The sequence below is a fragment of the Myotis nattereri genome, assembly GCF_964212035.1.
Source record: "Myotis nattereri genome assembly, chromosome: 1".
Classification (NCBI taxonomy): Eukaryota; Metazoa; Chordata; class Mammalia; order Chiroptera; family Vespertilionidae; genus Myotis; species Myotis nattereri.
In genome coordinates, this window is record NC_138075.1 from 29,595,662 (window position 1) to 29,621,853 (window position 26,192).

Sequence of the window (26,192 nt, forward strand, 5' to 3'; positions counted from 1 at the left end):
TTTCTAAATTTGATAAAGACAAAAAGCTCAACAACCTCAAGTTGGATAAACTCAAAGATTTCTAAACCAAGACACATTATAATCAAACTTCCGAGAGAAAAAGACAAAGACAGAATCCTGAAAACAGCAAAAGAGAAGCACTCAGACAAAAGATCCTCAATAAGAGTAACAGCTGATTTCTCAACAGAAACCATAGGGATCAGTAGGCAGTTAAATGACAAACTAAAAATGCCAAAAATTGTATATCTGGCAAAATACTTTAAAAATAAAGGTTAATTCAAGACATTCTTAGATAAACAAAAACTGAGAGAGTTCAATGCTAGTAGACCTGCCCTACAAATAATGCTAAAAGGAGGAAGTCCTTCAGGCTGAAATGTAAGGACATTAGGTAGTAATTTGGAATTCATACGAAGAAATAAACAACACTGGTATTCTGCATAGGTAAATATAAAAGTCAGTATTGTAGAGTGTATGTTTTGGTTTGTAAATCCATATATATATATATATATATATATATATATATATATATATATATATATATTTGTCGCTTATATAATTTAAAAAGACAATTTTAGCACTAGCAGGTTTGGCTCCATGGATAGAGCATCAGCCTATGGACTGAAGGGTCCCGGGTTCGATTCTGGTCAAGGGCACATGTCCAGGTTGCAGGCTTGATTCCCATGCAGAAGGCAGCCAATCAATGATGCTCTGTCATTATTGATGTTTCTCTCTCTCCCTCTCTCTCTCTCTCTCTCTCTCTCTCTCTCACCCTTTCCTCTCCAAAATTAATAAAAATAAATAATCAAACAAACAAATAAAAAGACAATTCCAAGTAAAAAGTAACCAAGAGAGCTGGAATGGCTATAATAATATCAGAAGAAATGGATATTAAGCTAAAAACTATTATAAGAAATATTATATGATGATAAAAAAGTCAATTTATCAGAATATATGACAACTATAAACTTACATGCACTTAACCAGAGCCCTACAATATATGAAGCAAAAACTGACAGTATAAAAGAGAAAAAAAAATTTAACAATAGTAATGGGGTATTCCAATGCTCAACTTTCAATAATGGTTAGAACAACTAGTTAAAAGGTCAAAAAGTAAAACAGATGACTTGAACAGTATAAATTAATTAGACCTAACAACCATGTAGAGAACAATCAGCCTGATAACAGTGGAATATACATTTTTCTTAAGTGAATATGGAATATTTTCCAGGATAGATAAAATGTTAGGGCACAACATAATTTTCAGTAAAATATTAAAATCATAAAATGCATTTTCTCTGATTACAGAAATCAATACAGGAAGAAACTGGGAAATTTACAAATATGTGGTAATTAAACACATTCTTAAACCAATGAGTCATGGCAGAAATCATAAGGAAAATGAGAAAATATTTTGATATGAATAAAAATGAATACATAACAGGGGGCTTCTGGTCAAGATGATGGAGTAGGTAAACATGATACAGGCATTCTCCCATACCAGTTCAAAATTATAACTAAACTACAGAATAACATAATTGCAAATGGCCTGAAATCTAGCTGAACTATAACTAAGGATATACAGAAACCACATGGAGACTGGTAGGAGGGGCATAGACATAGAACAGGCTGATCCCATACCCACATGTGATGGTTAAAATGGGCAAAGCTATCTTGGCTGCAGAGATATCCCCTTGAGGAGAAAGATGTCCGAGGCCCACACCAGGCCCTTCAGTTCAGGGTTACAGTGAAAGCAAAAGAAGTCATCATAAGTTCTGGCTATGAAAACCAGTGGAGAATGTGGCTGTTAAGAGTCCCAGGTGTTCCCCTTAAAGGGCCCATGCACAGATTTACTTGGACTTATTTCCTCTGAGCTCCAGCACTGAGGCAGCAACTCGAAAGGTACCAAGGATATGTGGGAAGGAACTGAATTGTATGGCATCAAGGCGAGGGCTGGCGGAGCAGCTCTCCCAGATAGAAGTTCTGGAAGAAACTATTGTTCCTTGCAGAGCCCTCCCCCTGCAGATGCACATGGGCACCATATCTGATTTTCCATCAACCTGATTAACAACACTGTTCACCTTCTGGTGATCCTCTGAGACCCGGCCGCACACAACTTGTGGCTTTTCATTACAAATGACCTGTCTTGGCTCATGCTACAGACTTTCCTAAATTCTTTCAAAGGTTAATAAACCACAAACAAGCAGTATCTGGCTTTGACATGCACTGTATCTCTTGCTAAGTGGCCCCAGGTTCAGGTAGCCAGGCTCTGTTCCCAACTTGGCCTCCCCTGCACCTCCAAGACCAGCACAAGTAACAGCCAGCTGCAGATTGCTTTATGGATGGCCCTCGGTAGGGCATAGGCAGCAGCTGACCTTGGTCTCGACCTCAAGGGAGGCCCTAGAGCCAGTGCACCCTGTTAGCCAGCTTCAGACCAGGCTGGAGCACCACCCAACCACCTCTACAAGTCATACACTCAAGGAGTGAATATGTTGGGCACCAGAGCCCTACTGAAGCAAGTTCTGTTCTATGGGGTAGGCCCTTGCAAGCAACTCCTTTGCTATAGTCGTTGGCCAGTCCTCCTAGCTGATCACCCGGTGTGTCAATTCCTTCCAATAACATGCCAATGGCAATTTGGCTCAACTATAACAGGAGGATGCACACAGTCCAAATGGGTGCACCTGGAGTACCAGGCTCAGGTGACTGGGGAGTCTGTGCCACTGGGCCCTCCAGACACCTACTACATAAGGTCACTCTACCAAGTCTGGGAGACACAGAAATCTATCTACTAGTATATATAAAAACAAACAGAGACACAGACACAATGGGGAGACAAAGAAACATGTGCCAAATGAAAGAACAGGAGACTCTCCAGAAAAAGAATTAAATTAAATAGAGGCAAGCAAACTACTAGATAAAACAATGGTTATAAGAATTCTCAAGGAGCTCGGTGAGAACTTCAACAGCATAAAAAAGGGCATATAAACCATAAAAAGAAAAAAAGTTAGAAATGAATATAATAAATGAAATGAAGGATATACTAGAAATCAACAGCAGATTAGATGAAGCAGTGGGTTGAATCAATGATTTAAAAGACAAGGTAGTAGAAAACATCCAATCAGAGCAGCAAAAAGAAAAAATAATTTTAAATAATGAGAGCAGTTTAAGGGATCTCTGGTACAACATCAACTGCAACAACATCTGTGTCATCAGGGTATGAGAAGGATAAGACAGAGAGCAAGGGATCGAGAACTTATTTGAAGAAATAATGACTGAAAACTTCCCTAACCTGGTGAAAGAAAGAGACTCAAGTTCATTGAATTTGTAGATCCCTTTGGGTAGTATTGCCATCTTAACAATGTTTTCCCACTTATTTATGTCTTTTTATGTTTTGTAATTTTCAATGTTCACTCTCTCTAATGCTATTGTAAATGGTATTTTTTTTAAATTTTCTTTTAAAAAATTTTAATGTCAGTATATACAAATCCAACTGATTTTTGTGGGCCCTTCATTTATCCTGCAACTTTGAATTTATTAGCTCTAATAGTTTTACTTCTTCCTTTTTAAATTGGATGCCCTTTATTTTTTTTTCTTGCCTAATTTCCCTGGCTTAAACTTCCAGTACAATGTTGAAAAAAAGTGTTGAGAGCAGACATCCTTGATCCTTATCTTAGGGAGAAAGTTTCAATCTTTCATCATTAAGTAGGATGTTAACTATGGGTTTTGTTTTTGTTTTTTTTGTTTTTTTGTAAGATGCCCTTTAATCAGGTTGGGAAAGTTGCCTTCTATTCCTGGTTTTCTTACTGGTAAAATGCTTTTTCTACATCAATTGAGATAATCATGTGGATTTTTTTCTTTGGTTAATGCATCGTAATATAGTGATTATATTTCTTATGTTGTTTATATCCATGGAATAAATTTTACATGGTCATGGTTTATAATCATTTTAATATGCTGTTGGATTCAATTTCCTAGTATCTTGTTTAGAATGCTTGCATCTATAGTCATAAGGGATATTGGTTTGTAGTTTTAATTTTTGTGTTCATTTATATTTTGTATCAGGATTATTTTATATCATTTTATGTCTTGATATTTATAGAGTAGGTTTCCTCACTTTGTTCTTTTTCTTATTCAAGAATATCTTCGTTATTTTTGGCCCTTTCCATTGACAGTCTATAAAATTTTAGAAGCAGCTTGTCAATTATCTCTCTCCCTCTTTCAATTACACACACACACACAAATACAAAACACATCACTTACAGATTATTAGGATTTTACTTACTACATTTGTATAGAAAAGTTTTGAGGAATGCCCTGCTGAACGATTAAAAAAGGTTTACTTCTGGGGAAATATAAAGATAAATGAGAATGAAATAAGAGTGTGGTTTAAATGCATGTTAATCTTATTAATGTTTCATTTTTACTTTTTAATAAGGAAAATGTATTTATGCATTGCTTACAATTAAAAACATTTTAGTAAAGAAAACCAATTCAAGATTTAGTTTCAAAAATGAGACGTGGTCAACACACTCAACAACTAGGGAAAGGTAAAGGAATGAGCACAATGTCTGGTATGCAGTTGATACTTACTCATTATTTCCTTAAAAAAAAACAACACAGTAAAAGCAGTCATTAACTTTGAAAATTACAATCTCTCTTTGTGATAAAAATGAACAAAGTATTAACTAAAAATATAGTTTAAACCAAAAGAAAAAATGTTTAGCTCTGATAGTCTTTAATTTCTTTAAGATAACAATAAGCAAGAGTTGTCCTGGCCAAGTGGCTCAGTTGGTTGGAGTGTCGTCCTGTACACCAAAAGGTGGCAGGTTCAATTCCTGGTCAGGGCACATACCTAGGTTGTGGGTTTGATTAACAGTCGGGCGTGAATAAGAGGCAACCAGTTGATGTTTCTCCCTCACAATTATGTTTCTCTCTCTCTCTTTTCCTTCTTCTCTCTAAAAATCAATTAAAACATATCGTCAGGGTGAGGATTAAGAAAAAAAAAAGAGCAAGAACAGAGAATAGGGGAAATGAGATGAAAAAGGTGAAGGTCTGTATCTCATCAATATATATAAAGGAATCAATAAGGGATAAGCCAAAGACTTTCCAAGGAGTAGTGAGAATCTACCTAGAGTAAGCAGAATTTGTAGTGGGTTCAGTCAGCAAAAAATGAGAAAGAGAAATGCCAAATCACTTTCAAAAGAAATAACATTCTTACTTTTAGAGAACTAATCTGTATTCCTATTATCTTACACAACTACAGGGAGAAAACAATTTGTCCCAGTTGATCGAAAACTCTGTAGATATATAATTAAACAATAGAATTTTCTTCATTAAGGGAAACTGTAATGGGAATACATACTTTCTTAGGAACTGTGCTGATTCTATCTATGTTGCTTTTACTGCCCTAAAGCTAATTTGATTGATAGGGTGAACACTTCTAAAAGAAAAAATAGAGTTATACATCAAAATCAGAATACATAGCCAAAATATCATTTTCCTTTTTGAACTCCATAGTCTTTTGAAATGCCAGTAAGAATAACAACAGTGAAAACATACACATTTGTATTTGGTGCAAGGTAAATTCATAAGTAAGCCTACATTTCACCCTTTGAATCATTAATTTTATCACTTAAAATTTTTTTGTTCTGAAAAATGGTTAAACTTACAGAAAAGTTGCAAGACTAATACAATAAAAGATCTATTATTTGGATTTAATTTTATGTAGCTCGTGAGCAAATTTATAATAATTGGAATCAGTCTCCAAAAGCAGCCATATATGAAAAAGTATGGCTTCCATAGCCATAATTTGTCAATCTCCACTGGTAAGGCTTTTGGAGTCCCTATTAACTTTGGTGGTTAGTTCTATCATATGTACACTTTCTTAATAACTTCTGTGTTTAGAGACCTTTACAGACATCTCAGTGTGCAATATAGAATCTGAATAATAAAAACAGATGACATATGCATACCTAAATGGGTTCTTTCTGAAAATATACAACATATATCCTTCCAGAGCTTTGGTACTAATCCTTTAAAGGCTATGATTAAACATAATGGAAATTTTACTAAAGAACAAAGCTATCATACCTATCTTACATTCAGTAGGTATCTTATGACAAATCATTTATAAAATTCTGTGGACAAAATTGATAAAGTGGGTTTTCATGACTATAAGAGAAGTATATGTTAGCTGGTTAAGTGTTATAGCCAACAGGGTTGCTGGCAGTATGTACAATGACCTATCCCAAAAAAGAGCTCTATCAGTGACTCGCATAAAAGCATGGTTAATATATCTGTAGGTAACAGAGCTAGAAAAGACAGGAAATATACTTAATGGCCAATATAGATTTAAAAAAAGATCTTCTCAGGCTAGACTCATCAGTTGAATGTAGCAAAATGGAAAAAAAAAATTCATTGATTTTTAGAGAAGTGAAGGGAGAGGGAAAGAGAGAAACATCTGTGTGAGAGCAAAACATTGATTGGTTGCCTCCAGCATGTCCGTCCCCCCCAGGGATCGAGCCCACAACTCAAGCATGTGCCCTGACCGGGAATCAAATCATAAACTTTGCGATGCCTAACCAAGCCACATTGGCCAGGGCGCAAAATGAAATTTAACAAGAATAAGACCTGAATTTAGATTAAAATAAGCAATACAAAAATCCACAAGAATTTCTGATATATCCTTTATAATAAAGAGGTAATATGCAAAGTGACCATCACTCCAACACACAAGATGGCCGTCCCCATGTGGACACAAAATGGCCAGCAGGGAAGCGCAGTTGGGGCAACCAGGCCTTCAGGGGAGGGCAGTTGGGGGGACCCAGGCCTGCAGGGGAGGGCAGTTTGGGGGGACCAGGCCTGCAGGGGAGGGCAGTTGGGGGTGACCAGAAATGCAGGGGAGGGCAGTTAGGGGTGACCAGGCCAACAGGGGAGGGCAGTTGGGAGGGGCCAGGCCTGCAGGGGAGGGCAGTTGGGGGCAACCAGGCCAGCAAGGGAGGGCAGTTAGGGATGACCAGACCAGCAGGGGAGGGCAGTCAGGTGCAATCGGGCCGGCAGGGGAGCAGTTAGATGTTGATCAGGCTGGCATGGGAGTGGTTAGGGGTGATCAGGCTGGCAGGCAGGCAAACGGTTGGGTGCCAACAGTCCTGGATTGTGAGAGGGAAGTCCGACTGCCCCTTTAGGCCTGATCCTTGGTGATGGGATCGGGCCTAAACAGGCAGTCAGACAGCCCTCAAGGGGTCCCAGATTGAAGAGGGTGCAGGCTGGGCTGAAGGACACCCCCCCACTGCTGTGCATGAATTTCGTGCACTGGGCCTCTAGTATATATATAACACACACACTGTGATTTTGTCTACACAGTAAACATATAAGGGATAACTATAAGCTATCTTTTTTATAAATGTAAAAATCTAAATATTCATATGAGTGTTTCTTTACAAGTACTATCTCCACTTATTAAAATTACAAATGAGAAACTGAACCTTAAATCTTGAGTAATTTGCCCCAAATGTTAAGTGGTAAAGTCAGGGCTTATATCTAGTTTTTCTGATTTTAAGTTTCATAATTTTACATTATTCCACACTGCTTTGTATGCCTCAGAATGGGAACCAGCTGAGGGAAAACTGTGATTTTTCTCTCCAATAGGTAATTAGATGCTCCCTTTTAAAAATTAATTTTTAAATTTTACATTAGTAAAGCTTGTAACAATCAGCCAAATAGTTCATAGAGATATTGCAAATGACTGTCTCATGTAGAGATCTAAAACACTGACACTAAACCTGGGCATTCATAACCACTGAGGCTCATTGATGAAGTTAGTGCCAGATAAGCATTCACAGAGTTAACACAACTTCTTTAGGAGTACTGAGGACATTAAAAACCTTCCTTTTAATCATTTTCTGTTACCTATTTCTTCTTTTTCATTCTTTTCTATGGATGTTAGGTCTGTAGAAATAGAACATTATACTCTTTGATTTATAGCTCTGATAATCATTTGTCAAAGGAATTGTAAGTCTACTTACAAAACTGAATTATCTGTCAAAAGACCATAACCACTACTTACAAAGGATTATTAAATATCAATTAATAAATAATAAGTTCCTGGTGATGCCATATGAGGCCATCCAGTTAGAATACTTAAATAGCCATTTTCAACTAGTTTCTCCAGAGAATGAAATCCTAGTAATAAAAGGAATCCACCATATGTAATAATTTCTCTTCCAGGCATCTAGAATGGTACTAGTTATGTGCAATCCTTGGGACTACTAAAAATACAAAACGAGCCATGCCAGAAGGGGTCAATGGGGGAAAATAGGGGACATATGTAATACTTTCAACAATAAGAGTTTTAAAACAAAGAGCCATTAAAATAATTTTCAGTGTAATAGTATAAAACTCAGACATTAATAACTTAAAACTTCCAAATATTTTATTTTGAAAACCAGGATGATTATTACAGTTGTGGTTGCTTTATAAGATGAGAATACAAAAAACAGTCCTGGTTCAAGTTTCATATATTTTTGAATGTTTATAATTTAGAACAAAGCTATATCTGGAGAATTCACATGCTAGTTGTCAACTGAAATTCATTAGTAATTTTAAAAATCAATATTTAAGTTTTCTACTTGTCCTTTGACTAACTCAAGTTTATTTCCAACCAGGTAGGGCTTGCTGTATATAAAGATTAAAGTCTTCATTTTGGTAGTGTATCTCCCAAGAAACCACTAGTTCCCCACCTACCCCTCCATACCCTCTTCCCCAAATTATGAGTGCTTGTTCTCCCTAAATATTTAAAGGCAAAATTTACTTCAGTACTTTTCCCTCTCAGTTTATATCCCTATTAGGGATTTTATATATATATATTTTTCCCCCCAGTGGTCAGATTATTATGACCACCTGATGTTTGTAGGCAAATTAGCTATAATTTCGTGCTGAAGTTGCAAGAGGGCCAGACCATTATAAATAGGGAAGCAGGTTGTTTACCACAACAGTAGAAGTGATTTTTTTCTGATGATATGGGTAAACAACGCGATTTAACAGCCTTTGAACATGGGAGATTATACACACACACACACACACACACACACACACACACACACACTGAGTGGCCAGATTATTATGACTACCTGATGTTTGTAGGCAAATTAGCGATAGAGTGCACTGTATGGGATATGGAAGCCAAAGGCCTGTTCGAACACCTCTGTTGTCTGCAGTTACGAAGATAAAATGTCTCCAATTCACACAGGAACACAAGGAAAAAACAGTCGAGCATTTGAAAAAAGTCATGTGGTCCGATGAATCATGTTTCCAGTTGCATCAAGCAGACGGCAGAGTGAGAATTTGGCGGAAACAGCATGAAAGCATGCATCCCACATGCATGAGTACAACCTTTCAAGCTGGTGGGGGCAGTGTTATAGTTTGGGGCATGTTTTCCTGGCATGATTTGGGCCCTTTAATTCATGTGGAACAACGTCTGAATAGCACAACATACCTAAGTATCATTGCTGATCAAGGTTATCCTATCATGTTGATGGCGTATCCCAGTGGTCGGCAAACTCATCAGTCAACAGATCCAAATATCAACAGTACAACAACTGAAATTTCTTTTGAGAGCCAAATTTTTTAAACTTAAACTATATAGGTAGGTACATTGTTATTAACTTAATTAGGGTACTCCTAAGCTGGCCTTTGCTGAAAACATCCTCAATCTGATTGAGGTATGTTCGCTGAGGTCAACCCCTTCCAACTCTCCCATCCACACTCATCTTGTATACTTGTTTCGTCTATCTCCTTTCCTTCATAATCTCTATATGTCCAAACCACCTCAACATACCTTTCTCAATCCTCGACACTACATCTTCTTTCATTCCACAACGTTCCCTAAAATTAACTTAATAAACTTTACTTAAAGTTTTAAGTCAACTTCGCACTGTACGTGCATGCCCGTACGTGGTATTTTGTGGAATTGCCACTCTCAAGGGGCCAAAGGGCCGAATGTGGCTCGTGATCCGCGGTGTGCCGACCACTGGTGTATCCCAATGGAGATGGCTTCTTCCAACAAGACAAAGTGCCATGCCACGGTGCTCGTATTGTGCAGGAGTGGTTTCAAGAACATGAGGGAGACTTTACCTTGCTTAGGTGGCTCCCACAATCACCATATCTCAATCCAATTGAGCATTTGTGGGACGAAGTTAAAAGAGCCATCAGGCAGCTGGTTCCACAACCATCAAATCTCACAGAACTGGACAGTGCTATTCATCAGGCATGGTGTCAGATTCCTCACATCACCTTTCAACATCTCGTGGAGTCAATGACAAGAATTGCCGCAGTATTGAAAGCAAAAGGTGGCCCAATGAAGTACTGATGGGGTGGTCATAATAATCTGGCAACTTATGTTCAAATATATCCCACGTTCAAAGGCTGTTAAATCACGTTGTTTACCCATATCTTCAGAAAAAAATCACTTCTACTGTCGTGGTAAACAATCTGCTTTATAACAGTCTGGCCCTCTAGCAACTTCAGTGCGAAATTATAGCTAATTTGCCTACAAACATCAGGTGGTCATAATAATCTGGTCACTCAGTACACACACACACACACACACACACACACACACACACACACACACTAGAGGCCCGTTGCCCGAAAATTCGTGCAAGAGTAGGCCTTCCTTCCCTGGGCTGCTGGCACTGGCTTCCCTCTGGCACCGGGACCAAGGCTTCCCTCCCTCTGGCCGGTCGCAGGCACCCGGGACCCCGGGCAGCTTCCTCTAGGCTGGGCCCCGGCTTTGTCAGGAAGTATGTCCAGAATGACCTTAGGAAGATGTCAGGTCTATCCGGTCTAATAAGCATATTACCCTTTTATTAGTGTGTGTGTGTGTGTGTGTGTGTGTGTGTGTGTATATATTCTTGATTTCAGAGAGGAAGGGAGAGGCGGAGAGAGAAACATCAATGATAGAGAATCATGGATCAGCTGCCTCCTGCATGCCCCCTACTGGGGATTGAACTTACAACCTGGGCACGTGCCCTTGACCGGAATTGAACTCGGGACCCTGCAGGCTGCAGGCTGATGCTCTATCTACTAAGCCAAACCAGCCAGGGCATCACCAGTTACTTTTGGAACGTTGTATTGCTTCTAGAAGAAACCCTGTGCCACCTTACCCATCTAGTTGCCTGCCCACCCAGCTACCTGCACACTGCTGTTTGAGACATTTCATGGGAATGGGACCATACACAATGGGCGTTTTGTGACCGGCTGCCTCACTTGGGTGTATACCTTGGAGTGGCGGGTTGCAGGGTCCTATGTGACTGATATTAATCATTTGAGGAGTGGCCACACCATTTCCATTCCAACAGCAGTGTGTGAGGGCTCGGATTTGTCCACATCCTCACCAACACTTGCTATCATGTAACTTTTGGTTCTAGCCTCCAAGGTGACCTCGGGGTCCTGCTGAAGCACTGCTCTCTAGAGCAACAATCTATGCTTCTGAATTCAGTTTTAAAAGTGGATGTTGTTTACAATGTCTGCACAAACATGCCTATTGGTAAGTTCTTGCTGCTCAGGATCTGCTGTGACACAGCTTGCAAGGGCTAAGTCTGCCCCAGACCAACTTCACCCCCTGGCTGTCTGGTCCTGTCTGGTACCTGGGGAGGGTGCTGGGGGCACCAGCCAACCCTCTGCAGGGCTGTTCACAGACTGCATTGGGCTTTGGGAGCCGAGGGAGGAAGAGCGAGGTTCAGGTGCAGCTTTGGGGCCGTGCCTGTTGCAGTGACTGTGCTTCTCCCTACAGGCTGAGGTAAACGGTATGTGGGGGCACCTTCTCTGAATGAAGCCATGGGAGCCCAGGAGCTCCTGGGTGCCCATCTGCAGGCTCCACTGTGCCCACCATCCTGGCTTCTACGCTGCCTGGCAAAGGTCCGATCAGCAAAAATGAAAACTTTAAAGAGGTGATGTGGGCTCCACCTCAAAGTGGCTCAGACATGGTTCACGGTCCCACGTGGGACTGCAGACACCAGTGGGGGTGGGCAGCGGCCACACGGGGCCGGCATGGCCCTCTTCGTTGGGAGAGAAAGTCCACGGGGCTGAAGGCTCCCTCTTCAAACACTAATCGCTGGTCACAGTCTGGCCCCCAACTCCCATCCACAGGCCCTCCTCACGAAGTAAAGGGTGCCAGGTGAGGCCTCTTCCTGGCCGTCCCCACAGACCCATTGGCTCTCCTGAGTCTGTGGGGGCAGACTGTGGGGCTCCCCATTGGGCAGCGCAGCCACAGCTGCAGCCCTGAGGCCAGGCTCTGGGCTTGGAACTGGGGTCCCCAGTGCTGCAGCCCCCCTGATCTGCAGCACCCCTGATCCACAGCTCCCTGATCCGCAGGCCCCTGTGCAGTGACTCTGGGCTCACTTTGAATGCGTCATTATTCCAGGCCTGAGGGTGTGCTGGCCGATAGGGGGCTGGTGGTGCTGGGAGCCTGCGGCTGCTCAAGTCCCTGCTGTTAGGTTGTGACCGTTATGGCGTCTGGGCTAATTTGCATATTTCTCTATTTTATATATATATAGATATATGGCTAATATGCAAAGTGTCCCCTTAGGAGTTCGACTGGGAGACTGGGAGTTTGATCGCTCACTATGATGTGAGCTGACCACCAGGGGGTGGTGTGGAATGAAGGAAGGCCCTGCCTGGCAGCCAGAAGGCCCCGATCAGCCCTGATTGCTGGCCAGGCCTAGGGACTCTACCCGTGCACGAATTTCGTGCACTGGGCCTCTAGTATAATAATAAATCATAATATGCTAATTAGACTTCCAGACTAAGTCGGGGTTATGAGGGCCGAGGCAAGCCGCCACGGCTGCGAGGGCCAAGCCCCTTGCACGAATTTCATGTATTGGGCCTCTAATATCTATCTATCTATCTATCTATCTATCTATCTATCTATCTATCTATCTTTTTTTCCTTTTTTTGCAGCCATAGTCTAAATTATCACTGCTTAGTCAGTTATACATATCACTTTAATCTTTCCTAGTCTGGTATTTCTTGCAAACTATCATTCAGCCAGTGACTAAAAGAAGTTATATGCATCCTTGAAAGTTTCTATCTTAGAAATCTCAGAATTTGTATCAAGACTCAACTCTCTAAATGGTTGCAATGAGAACATAGTGAAGGAAAAGAAAATAAGATGTAAAATCATGAGCAAAAAACCCCATGGTTAATACAAATGAAATATTAGCTTGAACAATCTGTTTAGATTTTAAGACATAGGCTGAACCTCTTAAAGAAATTACTTTAATTAAGCAGGATAATTTATTTGAAGGTATTTGATAAAACTGCTAAAGAAAAGAACTTCTGAGCAATGAATTTCTTGGAAGTCATGTAATGAAAGCTCATTGCCACATACTTCAGAATCTTAATGATATTAGAGTAGTAGTAATTTAGGTATAGGAAAAACTCTATTAAATTAAATTCTTCGATGAAATATAGTCAGTGGCACTTACACTTTCACAAGAAAGCACTGCTGAAGGTCCTTCTGAATAAAACATATCTCCCATAATATGTTATAGCCTACCTCTAAAGATAGGAGGTAGGTGGTATGCTTGCAAAATCATTAATGCAAAAGCCTCTTTGTCTTACCCGTTCATCTGCACTGCCTGTTGCATGATGGGAATAACTGATGAGACCAGGGATGGGCTGCTCACCATGTGCCATGATAACAGCAGGACTGGTGTAGAATGGATGCTTCTAATGCACAACACATAATAACTATGAATATAGTGACAAGAAAACATGAAACTATACAAGCAAAATGACTAGAAAGGAAAAAAGGTGAAAACAAATGGAACAATGAAATGTCAAATCAGCTTAGATTTCAAATGCTATAAGCTTTTTTCTTAAGATTGAAATTGGTGGTATTTTTTACTCTTTTAATTAAGAGTAAAAGAAAAAGAACATACATTGATTTTTAAATGTATATTATTCACCAATTAGTTCCAGCAAAACAAAACAAAATTCACATACATCTTAAATACTAGCCTTAAGTAAAAACTTAATGGATCATTAAATTGATCTGAAGATAGAATCATCTGTCTTCAGTGAAAGGATCACCTGCTGGTTGTCTGAATGTACGTTTCAAAAAGATCTCTATGATCCTTTCTATCTATATGTTGCCAAAAAACCCTCTCATGCAATCCTCATAGGCCAAATATCTGGATAATCCATGAAATGTTAGGAATTGCTTAAGATAGTAATTGGATTTTTACTCTTTATGCTCTTAATCAATGAACAATCATTATTCCCAGAAGTGATATTTTACTTTTTGAAGATTTTAAAGCACATTGGTAAAGCATACTAGGTATGGATAATAATGTAAATGATGTTCTGTGACTTAAAATGACTAAATTCATTCAAGTACCTCATGGTACCCTACTCCCTGCATTTCCCCAAAAGAGTTTTTAATATGTTGGTACTGTCCTAATAATATTACTTTATTAGATTAAAAATGCAAATACTTTATATCCATTTCCTGTCTTCACCACTATGGTAATTTGTCTTTTATTTAAATAACTGTTTAGTTAATTGCTGAAAACGCTTATATTAAAATATCTTTATTAACCTTTTTAACTAATCTCTTGAATCATCTAGCAGTGGTTCTCAACCTTCCTAATGCCGCGACCCTTTAATACAGTTCCTCATGTTGTGGTGACCCCCAACCATAAAATTATTTTCGTTGCTACTTCATAACTGTAATTTTGCTACTGTTATGAATCGTAATGTAAATATCTGATATGCAGGATGTATTTTCATTGTTCGCGACCCACAGGTTGAGAACTGTTGAATTATTGTTCCTTTAAGAAATTGTGAATATTTGATTTTTTGAATATGTGAACATTATATATTTATTATTACACAAAAATGACATCTCCAAAAAGTTCTTCCATGTCACATTGTTTATCACATTGTTTATCATTGCAGCTTTTACTTCACTAGATAACAGCAGTATCTTGAATGCCTCAGAACTCAGAACAAGCTTCAGTGCTTTCAAGAACTCTACATTATGGAGGAAACAGCGGCATGTCCTGAGTATCTCTGTTCTTTTTAAAGAATGTAGTAAAGAGGTTTTAAACTTACGGAATGATGAGATGAGAAGAGGGATGAAATCAGTACATTTACCTGTGGGTCCTTTAGATGGCTGGGTCTCTCTCAGCAAGCTTACCTTGGCAGCAATGGCTGCTGCAGTTATATGTGATGAAGAACTATCTTCTGTTGAAGCAACACCACTGTCTTTCTTCTCTTCTTCCTCTTCTTCACATTGAACCCCTTTGTCTTCTGTCTGTTTATGGGGGCTAGTTGTGGGAGGAGGAGAAAGAGGAGGTGGTGGGGAAGGTAAATCTTCAAGTTCATCATGCACTTCCTTTACTTTTACAATGGCATCACGTAAAAGGTCAATGGCATGAGGTAGAGCTGGCAGTATGAACTGAAAGCATTCCTGTATGCAAGAGAAAGAAAAAAATGAAGATGAAGTACTTTTATAGGCATAAAAAATGGTAGCAATCAAACTTATCTGTGATTTTTTGGATTTGCATTTCTTTTCATCAGTCTTAAGAATGAATCATATTTAAAGCATTATTGTTGTAATATGAAAAAGGAAGTAAGCATGTATATTACAGTATTCTTTGAGGAACTACAGTACTATATAAGTACACAGTATTTTTTTGACCAAAAATGTTTATACAACTTTGGGGTTCAAGGATATATTATGGGAAAAGAAAAAGTTTTTACCTCTCTAATTAGAGCAGAGCATTAGAACTAACAAACCACTTGAGAACTGAGCTATTTTATTCAGAGATTTAAAGTTCTGACTACCATCATAAAGTACAGCTAGTCAAAACATGAGATATAACTTTGTACAAAACACTGCATTAAAGTCAATACAGTCTCCTGCTCAGCTGCACACTATTACCTATAATGTATCATCAAAAAGAGAATAGGTGAGAATGTTAACCTTAGAACATTGGGTCATATATGTTTGGGGAATGTGTTGGGGCAGAGGTCTTTCTCTTTTATATTTAAAGTAACTTACCTTAAAATGTAAGATGTAAAAAAAAGTATCTTGAATTTATGGGGGACTACTGAAATACATGAAAGCATGCCCAATATTTTGATCTCTTTTCGCATAGCTCAATCACTTTACTGATAAAGATTAGATAGTAAAGGATTTAACCTTAACCAAAGAGAGGTTTGGCCTTTACTTTCAGATTTTGAGAGGTGATCTCTAGTGCCTTGGAATTTCATGCATGATAGAAATGTGTTTGTTTGCTTGGGGGCTTTAGCTACTGGACAGCCTAACACTGATTTATTATGAGGGCTTCAGGAAACATTATTAGTTTTGCCTCTAGAAGGAACTAGAGAGTAAAGTCACCAGTCTTCCCTCTGGAAAAGACTAGGCTAAATGTCAGCTTTGCAGGAAATATGTGATCAAGTCCCAATAAAAACTCTGGTCACCATAGGCAAAAAGTCAGGGTACCTTGCTAGCAATAGTCTGTCTGTATCGTCTCATATTATGGAGAGTAGGTTAAGAGGATAACCAGAGTTCCTCATCTGGTACCTCTCTTAGACTCTGCCCTTTCTGTTTCTTCCCTTGGCTGATTTCAATCCATATTCTTTCCATGTAATATAACACATAACTGTGAGTATAACAGCTTTCAGTGAGTTCTATGAGTCCTGTTGAATTATTAAAACTGAGGGTGGTTTTAGAAATCCCTTGAATTGCAACTGGTGTCAGAAATGAGGGAAGTCTTATAGTTGGCTAACTTTTGCAGTTGGCCAAAACTCCTTACAATTGGTATTAGAAGTGGGATTCACTAGAAAAAGTGTGATGCATGAAACATGTGATCTGGGAGGAGGAAGGAAGAGAGGGTAAAGAACGATGAGTCTTTAAAGCCTGAATGAACACAAAGTCACTCACAGAAAGGAAATGCAGCTGTGATGCGATTAGTTATTGAAGATTAAAGTTAGCAATGGAATTTCGAAATGAAAGGTCCAACTCCTAAGGAGCTGTGTTACTGGGTGGATAAATAAATGTAAAATAACAAGAAACAAGGTACATATATATTCCCTTGGTTACTGATATCTGTGCTAACTAAAATTAATATAAGGGAGAATGTTGGGGTGGTTCCTGAGGCTGAGCCAAGCCGAGATTTTGGCTTGTCCAATATATAGTTGTTAACCTCAGAGCTGCTTCCGAAGGAAAAAAGTTAGGTTAAAGCAATAAACAGTGAATAAAGTTAGATTAATTTATAAGAGAATAGGACTTGTCCTAGCAGGAAAGAATTGGAGAATATCATACTAATTAAAATAAATCAGACAGAAAAAGTGAAGAATCATATGATTTCACTCATATGTGGGATATAAAACTGAAAGCAACACATGAACAAATAAAACAAACAAAATCTCATAGACACAGACAACAGTATGGTAATTACCAGAGGGAAGCAGGGTTAAGAGGGTAGTAAAGGGTAAAGGGGGTCCAATATATGGTGACGGAAGAGATTCGACTGTGGGTGGTGGGCACACAAAATGCAATAATAGATGTATCATAGAATTGTACACTTAAAACCTATATAATGTTATTAACCATTGTTACCCCAATAAATTCAATTGAATAAAAAAATAAATGGCTGAATAAAGTGAGCACTGATGGGGGCAAAACAAAGGCCTTAATGTAGCATTGTTGTGGGTTGAGCACAGATAGGAGCAGTTGCTTGTCTCCTGATAGGAGTGTCTTTGATTTCCTGGTGACTATGGCACTGCACCATCTAACAATGTAGTTTAATATGAGGGCTTTGGTCCTAAACAAATCTGTATTGAGAGGTCCTAAACAAATCTCTATTTACTTTAGTTTAGAAACACTTAAAAAGTGAGAAGACAAAGATGACTGTAAGAAAACTCACCTTGAATCACCTAACGTGATGAATGATCCCATAATCTAGTCAAGATAAGGCCTGACAAAAGGGTCTGGATCCCTTCGTCCAGTGTAGGCCTAGAAATCCAAGGCCATATGCACATAAATTGGTCAAATGGTCAGAAAATGGAGAAGAGATTTTGGGGGGACTTCTTGACATGGGAGTACCATGTACTGTGATTCTAAAACTTGTTAAGGTCCTAATTGGGGGATAATATTAGGTTGAGAGGGTATAGGAGTGCAATAGGGGTTAAGGTGAAAGTTTGGATGAAAATAGCATGTTTGTACAGTGAACTTTATGTGAAGTGGTGAGTCTCCTTTACCTGAATGTATTTTGGGAATGGATATTGTGTTTGGAGAATTCTTCCCCTATCTAGTATTGTATGACAGAAGGCATGTAAACTCACTCTTCCATCCAATATAGATTGGATGTGCTAAGTGAAAATCAAAAGATTGTCTGAGCCCACACAGTTCATTAATTTGCTGTACAATAGCTTTGTGAAGAGTGCAAAGTAGAACTTATGGCAAAACCTATGAGAGCTACCCAGCAACAACTGCTGAGATTTTGGTCCAGAAAATCTGTATTTGAGGAAACAATTACTAGCTTATTATTGAACTTTAATTGAAACTTCCCTTATTACTAAATGACATAGAATAATATAATCTTGAAACCTGAAATAGCCATAATGTCTTAGGTAAGGTCAGAGAAATGTTCTAATGGGGAAGGCAATGCCTAGGAGAGTTCCATAATAAAATGGAAATGGTGGATATAGGATCATGCTACCAGGAGAATGCAAGGAGGTACTCACGAGCAGGTAGCCTCTTTTCACCTAGGGCCGACTTCGGAAGCACCTGAGGAGCTGCTGGATCCTATGGCCACTTAGGCCACTTGGGCGGTGCCCTATAAACAGCTTTCTATTGATCAACAAAGAGCTGCTTGGTTTATGGATGGCAATTCCAAGGTGAAGGGACAGCATCCTGTTTGGAAGGCCGCCACTCTGATTGAAGAAGGTAAAAACAAATCAGCTCGATGGGCTGAACTGCATGATTTTTGGCCCTATATTTGGGTTTTAATTGAATCATGGGAAGTGTCTAATGGCCTGGCCATATGGTCAGGCAGAAGGATAATGGAAAACTGGTCTACTAAAGGGATTCCTGTATGGGGCATAGCCCCATGAAAATCACCCTGGCAATGCAGGGGGTATATTAAAGTAAGATATGTTAATGCCCATCAAAAGAACCCCCTTCCAGAATTGGAAACTGATTGAAACTGGTGAGCAGGTAGGTATTGATGTGCCTTCTTGATATGGCCACCTGGACCCATGAGATGAGTGAACATTAGGGGGCTGCAAGATGGGATGAATGTAGATATATTCGTCTTGCACTTTCTGAGACACACAATGCCAACAAGGACTGTTCTGTCTGCTAACAAGAGAGACAGAGACGGCACAGGGCTATACAGCAGATTCCACGGGAAAGGTCTTTCCCATAGATGGCAAGCTGGCCTGATGCCTGTAGTCTCTGGAGGCTACAAATTTGTCCTAACAGGAATAGACACTTACTCTAAATTGGGCTTTGCTTACCCAGTGGTAGCTACAAATGCTCAGTGTACTATGAAAGGCCCAGAGCAGAAGATAGTGTATCAATGACCATTATACCAAGGAACACACTTTCATCTACAGCAATGATTTGATAGAAAATTGGAATGGACAATGAAACACTTGTCTCAAAGGGGAGGAGATAAAGATATGAAGGGCTGGCTTACTTATACACCTTCATTGGTGTGTGATCATACTCAACATGAGGCAGTCCAAGGGATGGTCCCCATTAGACAGATTCCTCTACTTTTCTGGGGAAGAGAGGGATGGGGGAAGATGCTCTTATGACATACTTTTTACTTTAGGACATTACTTTTTTCCCCCATGTCACCTCAATTTTCCCCCCTATCAGATGTAGTGGTCCTAAACCAGGACTGCAACTGTGAGTGCCTACTAGTTTTATACGTAAGTAATCCTACCTTATATGAAAGGAAATGAACTGGGTGGGAGGCACTTGCTAAACAGGTATTACTGGTGGCAATCTGGATCAAATACTGGCCAAACTAATTGTCTCATCAAAGATTTTTAAAGGAAAAGTTTGGGTATAATGGAGAGAAGAAATGGTACCTAAAGGTAAATGAGTGAATAAATGGTTTATGCAATGAGGGCAATCCAATATATTGGTGTATCAAAAGAGGTTTAGAACAAGAGATGATGTTGTTTCTTAGCTCAGTTGTAACAGATGCCAGAAAGGGAAAAACCATATGTTGTTGAGACTACTGCTTTTGGAACATGACAAACCGTAAATCTGAGTAGCATCATTCTGGGAGGCATTGTTGTCATATGATATGATGATGGACAAGGGTAACTTTAATGTATGTGCAGGAATTCAACTATGTGCCAATACCTTCTGACTTTTATTTTTCACATTATATTTACTACTATACTGTGATATGTTATAATACTGGCACTTTAGTAAGATTATAAAACTGGTTATATGTACTGAGAAACAGAGTTAAAGCCTCCTCAAAATTGTAATACCGATGGAAAATGATTGACCTGAGCAACAGAGCTAATTTCTATGGTAAATAGTTCTATGTGAATATATCATAAACTACAAATAGTAGTTAAAGGTGAAAAATCAGTAAATTAGTACAAAAAATATGAAAATGTATGTAATGGCTATAGAGGATGGATTAGCTATTTCTTGAAATCTACCCCAGTCCCACACTGGCTTCTCCAAATCTTAGGCATATTCACACTTATATTGTTTTTGTGTCTATAATAAAAATGCTATAGTCAATACAGATGTCCAGTCAAACAAATACAATCATTTAGCCTTCATATAGCCTTGGCCAAAGGCTAGGGAGTAGCTTGTCTAATAAAGAATTAACTTTATTCAAAGAGAGTCTGGTTTTTGCCCTCAGTAACTGATAAGTGATAGGAGTGTCTTTGTACTGGGAAAGTACAAAGACACCAGACAGTCTAACAGTGTGATTTATTATGGGGCTTTGGGCAATGTGCTATCAGTTTTACTTCTGGAAAGTGTTGGACATTAAAGGTATCAGCCCAACTTCTGGGAAGGGCTAGAGACTAAAAGTCAGCCATATGAGCAGTATTTGATGAGCCCTAGTAAAACTTTGGACACCAAAGGCTTGGATCTTCCCTGATTGGCAATGCTCCCTGTGTTGCTACACATTGATGCCAGGAGATTTTAATGCATTTATGACTCCACAGAGAGAGGCTAACAGACGTTCCTACTTGGTAACTCTCCTGTACTCTGTCTAATGCACTTCTTCCCTTGGTGGATTTTAACCTGCATTCTTTCCCTGCAATAAGCCATAATTGTGGGTATACCTCTTCAGTGAGTTCTGTGAGTCTTTTTAATGAATCATTGAAACTGAGAATGGTTTTGGAAATGTACTGAATTGCAATTGGTGTCAGAAGTGAGGGTAGTCTTGTGGAGTGCTCCAACTCTTCAGTTGGCTAAATTTCACAGCTGGCCAAAACTTTGTACACTAAACCATATAATTCTCAAGAACATTAAATCACATAATTCTCAAGGTTTCTTACCTGAGATCCTTTCTTGCTACCTGGCAAGTTAATTATGAGAGTTTTCCCTCTGATTCCACATACAGGCCTAAAAGGAAAGATAAACTGGATGAATACTAAATGGTAATGAAAAGCTGGTTTAAATATATTAAACAACAAGAATCAATCACTGTTCTTTTCATGAGAACAATTGTTTTAGAAATATAATTGTTGTGGCTAGAGATTCACCAATTGGTATACAAATTGGGAAAACTGGCTGAGGTTTTTACAATAATGGTCAGTGTGGTGGATGGGAAAAAAGCACTGAACATGGAATCAGAATAAATTAAAGCCACTTTAAAGAAATAATGGTCAAATTATCTTTCTCTAACTTCAGGTTCTTAATAACTCATACGGTTATAAGATTTTAATGAGACAGTGTATCAAAATACTTAACATAATATTTAACTTTAAAAATGTAACACATAAGGTGCTCAAGAGCTAATTGAGGCATTTGAGTTCTTCTTAGGAAGTCATTAAGTTTTAAAGTAAAACAATGTGTCTAGTAAATGAATGGCAGTGGGGAGTTTGGAGAGCTCAGTTGTTAACAGATCCATTGATAAAGAGTCAATTTAAAGTAAAAGGTCACTGTCAATTTCCAAGCCACTTTAATCTAAGTGGTTAGATAAGAAACATAAACACTAGAAAAGGACTGGAAGACTGAGATGAAAATTGAAGGCCTGGATTTCATATGAGAATTGTAATCATGCTCTGGCAACATCTCATGGTCATTATTTGAAAACAAAAGTATTGATTAGTCTATTCCTAAAATTGCGCAGCTAATATTTAAAAGTCATATAAGAATATTTTCCCAAAACTTCTATGATAGAGTTTATACTTTACTCTCACTCTCTGAAATAACCTAAAATTATCTCCTATTTTGTTTTTTTATTTTCCTATTCACAAAGAGAAGAGTTTATAGCTATTTATTTAAAACTTTCCATATTCTTTTGTTTTTAATTGTAATATAATTGACAAATAACATTGTATTAGTTTTAGGTGTAGAACATAATGATTTGATATATGTACTGCAAAATAATTATCACAATAAATTTAGTTAACATCCATCATTCAGTTTCAGTTTTTCTTCTTGTGATGAGAACTCTTACAATTTACTGTCTTGGAAACTTTCAAACATACAATACAGGATTATTAACTACTATACATTATACCTCCAGAATCATATCTATATCTATCTATATCTATCTATCTATCTATCTATCTATCTATCTATCTATCAAAGGCTAATATGCTAAGTGTCCCCGCAGTTCAACCAGGAGTTCTATCATATGCTATGACAACTTGCACTGACCATCAGGGGGTGGCATAGAATGAAGGCAGGCCCTGGCTGGCAGCCAGCAGCAGGGGAAGGAAGGCCCCAGCTAGCAGCCAGAAGGCCCCAGCTAGCAGCCAGAAGGCCCCAATTGGCCCTGATGGCTGGTCAGGCCTAGTGACCCTATTTTGTGCACCGGGCCTCTAGTTTATTTTTAAGTGGAAGTTCTTACCTTTTAAACACCGTTGCCCATTTTACCTACTCCTCAATCCTGCCTCTGGCAACCATCAATCTGTTCTCTATGTCATGGGTCTGCTTATTTTTAGATTCCACATATGAAATTATATAGTATTTTTTCCCCTCTGATTTCACTTAGTAAATGCACTCAAGGTCCATCCATGTTGTTGCAAGTGGCAGGATTTCCTTTTTTTGTGTATGTGTGTGTCTGAATATTTCATTGCACATATATATGTTCTTCCCCAGGATAGGAAATTTTTAGTCATGATTTCTTCAAAAACTATGTATATATTTTTTCTTTATTCATTCATCAATTGATGGAATCCTAGGTTCTTTCTATCTTTTTGTGATTATAAACAATGATCTAATGAACATGGGGGTGCAGGCATCTTTTTGAGACAGTGACTATCATTTCCTTTGGATAAATAACCAGAAGTAGAATAGCTGGATCAGATGGTACTTTTAATTTCTGATGAACCTCCATACTCTTTTCATAGTAGATTAACCAATTTACATTCTCACCAACATTGTACAAGAGTTCTCTTTTCTCTATATCCTCTTATCTCCTGTATTTTGATAATGGACTTTCTAACAAGTGTGAGATGATAACTCATTGTCCTTTGGTTTTGTGTGTTCCTGATGATTAGTGATATTGATTGACCACTTTTCATGTACCCGTTGGCCATCTGGATGTCTTCTTTGCAAAAATGTATATTTGATTATCCTCTGCTCAAGTTTAAATTAGATTATTTGGTTTTTTGATTGAGTTATATGACTTCTATATATAATTTGGATATTAATCTCTTATCAGATATATTATTTGCAAATATTTTCTCCCATTCTGTAAGTTGCCTTTTCATTTGGTTGATGGTTTCCTCTGCTGTACAGAAAGTTTTCAGTTTTATGTTGCCCCACTTGCTGATTTTTGCTTTTGTTGCCTTTGGTTTTGAAGTTAATTCCAGAAAAGCACTGCCAAGAATAATGTTCAGGAGCTTACTCCCTATGTTTTCTTCTAAGAGATTTATGGCTTCAGGTATTACATTCAAGTCTTTACTCCATCTTCAGGTATTATATTAAAGTCTTTAATTCATATTAGTTGATTTTTGTGTATGGTGTAAGATAGGGGTCATATTTCGTTCTTTTGCATGTGGCTATATAGTCTTTCCAACACCATTTATTGAAGAGATTACCCTTTCCCCATGGTATATTCTTGGTTCCTTTGTTATAAATTAATAGACCATACATATGTGGGTTTATTTATAGATTCTCTATTTTGTTCCACTTATCTGTGTATCTGGTTTTATGCCAATACCATACTGTCTTGATTACTAAAGCTTTGTAATATATCTTGAAATCAGGAAGTGATTTTTCATTTTTCTAAAGATCCTTTGCTATTAGGGTCTTTTACGGTTCCATTAAAATTATCCTATTTTCATGAAAAAATGCCACTGAAATTCTGATAAGGATTGCAATGTATGTGCAGATTTTAACAATATTAATTCTTCCGATCCATGAGCACAAAATATCTTTCTATATTAGACTTCAATTTCTTTCATCAATGTCTTATAATTTTCAGTGTACAGATCTTTCACTTCCTTGGTTAAATTCATTCCTAGGTAGCCTATTCTTTTTGATGCAATTATATATGGGATTGCTTTTTTAAAAATTTCTCTTTCTGATAGTTCATTATTACTGTATAGAAATGCAACTAATTTTTTATGTTGATTAGAGGCCTGATGCATGAAATTCATACAAAAGTAGGCCTTCCTTCTGCCAGCTGACAGCACCGGCTTCCCTCCGGCACCCGAGACCCAGGATTCCCTCGCAGCTCCAGCTTCATCTGGAAGGTTGTCAGGTCTAATTAGCATAACATGTTTTTATTATTATAGACTTTGTATCCTGCAACTTTATTGATTGAATTTATTCATTCTAATTTTTTTTGTGTGTGAAGTCTTTATGGTTTACCATATATAATATGCCATTTGCAAATAGAAGCAGTTTTACTTCTTCCTTTCTATTTTGGGTGGCATTTTTTCCCCTTTTATTTGCATAATTGCTCTGGCTAAGACTTCCTGTACTATCTTGAATAAAAGTGGCAAGACTAGTTGTCCTTGTCTTGTTCCGATATTAGAGGAAAAGTTTTCAGTTTTTCACCACTGAGTATGTTGTTAGCTATAGAACTATCATATATGACTTTTCTTATGTTGAGATACATTTCTTCTATATTCACTTTGTTAAGTTTCCATTATGAATGAATGTTAACTTCTGTCAAATGCATTTTCTGCATCTATTGAGATGATCATATGATATTTGTTATTTTGTTAAAATGGTCTATCATATTGATGAATTAGTGGCTATTAAACCATCCTTGCAACCCTGGAATAACCAGTTCATCATAATGTATTATTCTGTTAATGCAGTGATTCTCAACCTCTGGCCCTTTAAATACAGTTCCTCATGTTGTGGCCCAACCATTATTTTCATTGCTACTTCATAACTGTAGTGTTATGAATCATAATGTAAATATCTGATATGCAGAATGGTCTTAGGCGACCCCTGTAAAAGGGTCATTCTACTGCCAAAGGGGTCATGACCCACAGGTTGAGAACCGCTGTCTTAATGCAATGTTGTAGTCAGTTGGCTAATACTTTGTTGAGAATTTTTGCATCTATGTTCATCAGGTCTATTAGCCTAAAATTTCGTTTTCTTGTACTGTCTTTGCTTGGTTTTCATATCAGGGTAATGTTGGCCTTGTAAATGATTGGGGAAGTGTTCGCTCCTCTTCTATTTTTGGGAGAATTTGTATTACTTTTGAGAAGGAATTGTATTAATTCTTCTTTAAATATTTGGTGGAATTATCCAGTAAAACCATCTGGTCCTGCACTTTGTTTTTTGAGAGGTTTTAGGTTACTAACTCAATCTCCTTACTAATAATTGGTCTGTTCACATGTTCTACTTTTAAATTCTAAACTGAACTATATATTTACCTTTACTAGAGAAATTTATACTTTCATATAGTTTTCCTGTTACTAATTAGTACCCTTTGTTTCAGCTTAAAGAAGTCCCTCTAACATTTCTCGTAAGGCCTGTCTAGTTACACTGAATTCCT

At 38.1% G+C, this 26,192-nt stretch overlaps 1 protein-coding gene across 9 annotated transcripts in view; it reads right to left on the reverse strand.

The window, feature by feature from the left end:
• Positions 1–26,192, reverse strand: part of GPHN (gephyrin) — a 435,000-nt gene that overhangs the window by 153,744 nt on the left and 255,064 nt on the right. For 6 of the 9 annotated variants that reach the window (XM_081088057.1, XM_081088055.1, XM_081088059.1 and 3 more), the window contains 2 exons: positions 21,556–21,622; positions 15,197–15,469 (listed from right to left, as the gene is read on the reverse strand). In XM_081088057.1, the coding sequence (XP_080944183.1) occupies positions 15,197–15,469; positions 21,556–21,622 (340 nt within the window). Of the gene's footprint in view, positions 1–13,617; positions 13,726–15,196; positions 15,470–21,555; positions 21,623–26,192 lie in introns of all 9 variants that reach the window. The other 3 variants (XM_081088054.1, XM_081088053.1, XM_081088052.1) reach the window with 1 other exon arrangement.